General features: G+C 53.8%; 1 protein-coding gene across 1 annotated transcript in view; it reads right to left on the bottom strand.

Annotated features, from left to right (window-relative positions):
* Positions 1–14: 14 nt before the first annotated feature.
* The window catches only part of SUPT16H (SPT16 homolog, facilitates chromatin remodeling subunit), a gene marked incomplete at its 5' end in the record, with an annotated part of 9,764 nt that continues 6,679 nt past the window's right edge, over positions 15–3,099 (bottom strand). Inside the window, 4 exons of the mRNA XM_042019781.1 lie at positions 15–376; positions 1,041–1,153; positions 1,628–1,753; positions 2,341–2,459. Of these exons, the coding sequence (XP_041875715.1) occupies positions 274–376; positions 1,041–1,153; positions 1,628–1,753; positions 2,341–2,459 (461 nt within the window). The remainder of the gene's footprint in view (positions 377–1,040; positions 1,154–1,627; positions 1,754–2,340; positions 2,460–3,099) is intronic.

Genomic DNA, 3,099 nt, shown 5'->3' with positions numbered 1-3,099 from the left:
CGGACACACCTGGGGTCACCTGGGGCCACCTGGGGCCACCTGGGGTCCGCGGGTGCCACCTGGGGTCACCTGGACCCACCTGGACACACCTGGGGTCCCACCTGGGCTCCCACCTGGACACACCTGGGGTCACCTGGACACACCTGGGGCTACCTGGACACACCTGGGGTCACCCGGGCTCCCACCTGGACACACCTGGGGTCACCTGGGCTCCCACCTGGGGTCACCTGGACCCACCTGGGGTCACCTGGGGCCACCTGGACACACCTGGGGTCACCCGGGCTCCCAGCGGTCACTCACCCACTCGGTGCAGTTGACCAGGGCGCTGCTGGTGGGCTGCAGGAGGCAGGTGCTGCGGTAGGGGGCGCCGTTGAACCTGGAACGACCCCCCCCCCCAAAAAAAAAAAAAACCCCCGGAATTCGCCCCGAAATCCCCGGGAATTCCCAGAGGGAACGGGGAAAGACCCAGGAACGGGGAAAGCGGCACGGAATTCCCGCCAGGAGAGCCCAGGGGCGGGGGGAAGGGAGCCCAGGAATGGGGAAAGGAGGCCAAGAATTGGGAAAACCGACCCGAAATTGCCCAGAAATGGCGGACAGGATTAGGGGAATGGGGAAAGGAATCAGAGGAACGGGGAAAAGACCCCAAAAAGGTCCCAAAAGTGGGAAAAGACCCCAAAAAACAAGGGGGGTAAAGATCCCAAAAACTGGAAACTGCCCCAAAAATTCCCCCCCAAAACACCCCAAGGAGACACCAGGAATGAGGAAAAGATCCCAAAAGTGAGAAAAGACCCGAAAAAAACCCCCCGAAAGTGGGGGAAAAGACCCAAAAATGGGTGAAAAGATCCCAAAATTCCCCAGGAGCCCCCAACCTCGCACGAAATGGCCCCAAATCCCCCCGAATTCCCGTTTTTCCCCTCTTTTTCCCCCTTTTTTCCAGCCACAAACACCTTGAAACTCCTCCAAACCCCCCCCAAATTCCCATTTTTTCCCCAAATTCCCATTTTTTCCCCCATTTTTCCCGTTTTTCTGCCCAGACTCACCCCAGCTCCCGGAAGGGCACCTCGAACTCCAGCTCCTCCTTGGTCAGGGCCTCGACCTTCTCGATGAAGTTCTTGAAGGCCGTCTTCAGCTTGTGCCGCATCTCCCGCTCCATCTGGGACCCCAAAATCCCGGGAAAACGCCCCAAAAACCCCGTGGGAACAGGGAACGGCCAAACCCCACGGGATTGAGCAAAAACCCCACAGAAACGGCCCAAAACCCATGGAAACGGCCCAAAACCCATGGAAATTGCCAAAAAAACGTCTCCCGCTCCATCTGGGACCCCAAATCCCAGGAAAACAACCCAAAAACCCCGTGGGAACAGGGAACGGCCAAACCCCACGGGATTGAGCAAAAACCCCACAGAAACGGCCCAAAACCCATGGAAACGGCCCAAAACCCATGGAAATTGCCAAAAAAATGTCTCCCGCTCCACCTGGGACCCCAAATCCCAGGAAAATGACCCAAAACCCACAGAAACGACCCCAAACCCGCCGGGATTGAACCAAAACCGCCGGGAACGACCCAGAAACGTTTGGGAACGTTCTGGAACGGCCCGGAATTCCCGGAGTCGCCCCCAGGTTCCCACCTGCTCGGCGTAGAGGTCGTCGCGGTCGTGCATGTGCTGGTGCTTGCCCAAATCCGTGGTGATCTCCCCCACCTCGGTGTAGAACTGGACGTCCGTGTGCCGCTTCTTCCCGAACATGATGGCGTTCTGGGTGGAGAAAACGGGAATTCGGGAAAATTCCGGGGGGCTCGGCGCAAAATCCGCAAGCTCCAGCGCGGGAACGCCCGGGATTCAGCACCGAATTCGAGGTTCTGAGCCAAAATCGACAGGTTTGAACTCAGAATTGCGGGTTTTGACCCAGAATCGCCCGGTTTGGACTCACAATTCCAGGTTTCGCAACGTTGGATGAAATTGGCAATTTTTGACCCAAACCTGCCATGTTTCGACCCAAAGCCACAAAGTTTCATCCCAAAGCCACGAAGTTTTAACTTAAAACCACCAAGTTTCGCCCAAAACGGAGGAATTTCAACCCAAAACCATGGAATCCGTGGGTGTTACACCCAAAACTGTGGAGTTTGCCCCAAAATCCCAGGATTTCAACCCAAAACTGCCGATTTTTGACCTCAAATCATTGGGTTTGACCCAGCCCAAGAACTGCCCTAAACCCCAAGAAGTTTCACCCCAAAATCTTGGGATTTTTCCCCAAAATCTTGGGGATTTCACCCAAAATTCTACGTTTTGCCCAAAATCTGCGTTTTTCCCCCCAAAAAAACGTTGCCAGGATTGGGGCACACCTTGAGGTGGAAGTGCAGCACGATGATCATCTCACCGTCGCAGGGCTGGAACACGGCGTGCTTGATGTTGTTGTAGAGGATGTCCACCTTGTCCCCCCGCACCGACGTGAAACGGAACCCTGGGCGGCGAAAGGAAACCCCCAAAACCCATGAAAACCACCCCAAAATCCACGGGAACCCAACAACCCCCATGGAAACCGTCAAGAAGCTCCAAGAAACCTACAAGAACCAAAAAAAAAACCCTCTCAAGAAACCTTAAATCCATAAAGAGACTCCAAGAAATCCTCAAGAAACACCGGAAGAACCTCGAGGAGCTCCGGAAGAACCTCAAGAAACGCCAAAAGACCTCAAGAACACCCAAAAAAATCTCCAAAAAAACCTTGAGGAACTCCAAAGACACCTTGAGGAACCCCAAAAAACCTTGTTAAAGCCCCAAAAAACGTTGAGGAACCCCAAAAAACCCTGAGGAACCCCAAAAACCTTGTAAAAGCCCCAAAAAACGTTGAGGAACCCCAAAAAACCCTGAGGAACTCCAAAAAACTTGTTAACACCCCAAAAAACATCGAGGAACCCCCAAAACCTTGTTAACGCCCCAAAAAACGTTGAGGAACCCCAAAAAACCTAAGGAAGCCCAAAAAACCTTGTTAACGCCCCAAAAAGCCCTGAGGAACCCCAAAAAACGTTGAGGAACCCAAAAAACCCTGAGGAACCCCAAAAACCTTGTTAACACCCCAAAAAACATTGAGGAACCCCAAAAAA

The sequence above is a fragment of the Corvus kubaryi genome, unplaced genomic scaffold (genome assembly GCF_017639235.1).
Source record: "Corvus kubaryi isolate FWS band 111438036 unplaced genomic scaffold, C.kubaryi_AGA036_p1.0 35495, whole genome shotgun sequence".
NCBI classification, from domain to species: Eukaryota; Metazoa; Chordata; class Aves; order Passeriformes; family Corvidae; genus Corvus; species Corvus kubaryi.
Note: the sequence above shows the minus strand (reverse complement) of the source record. Positions and strands in the feature narration are given on the sequence as shown.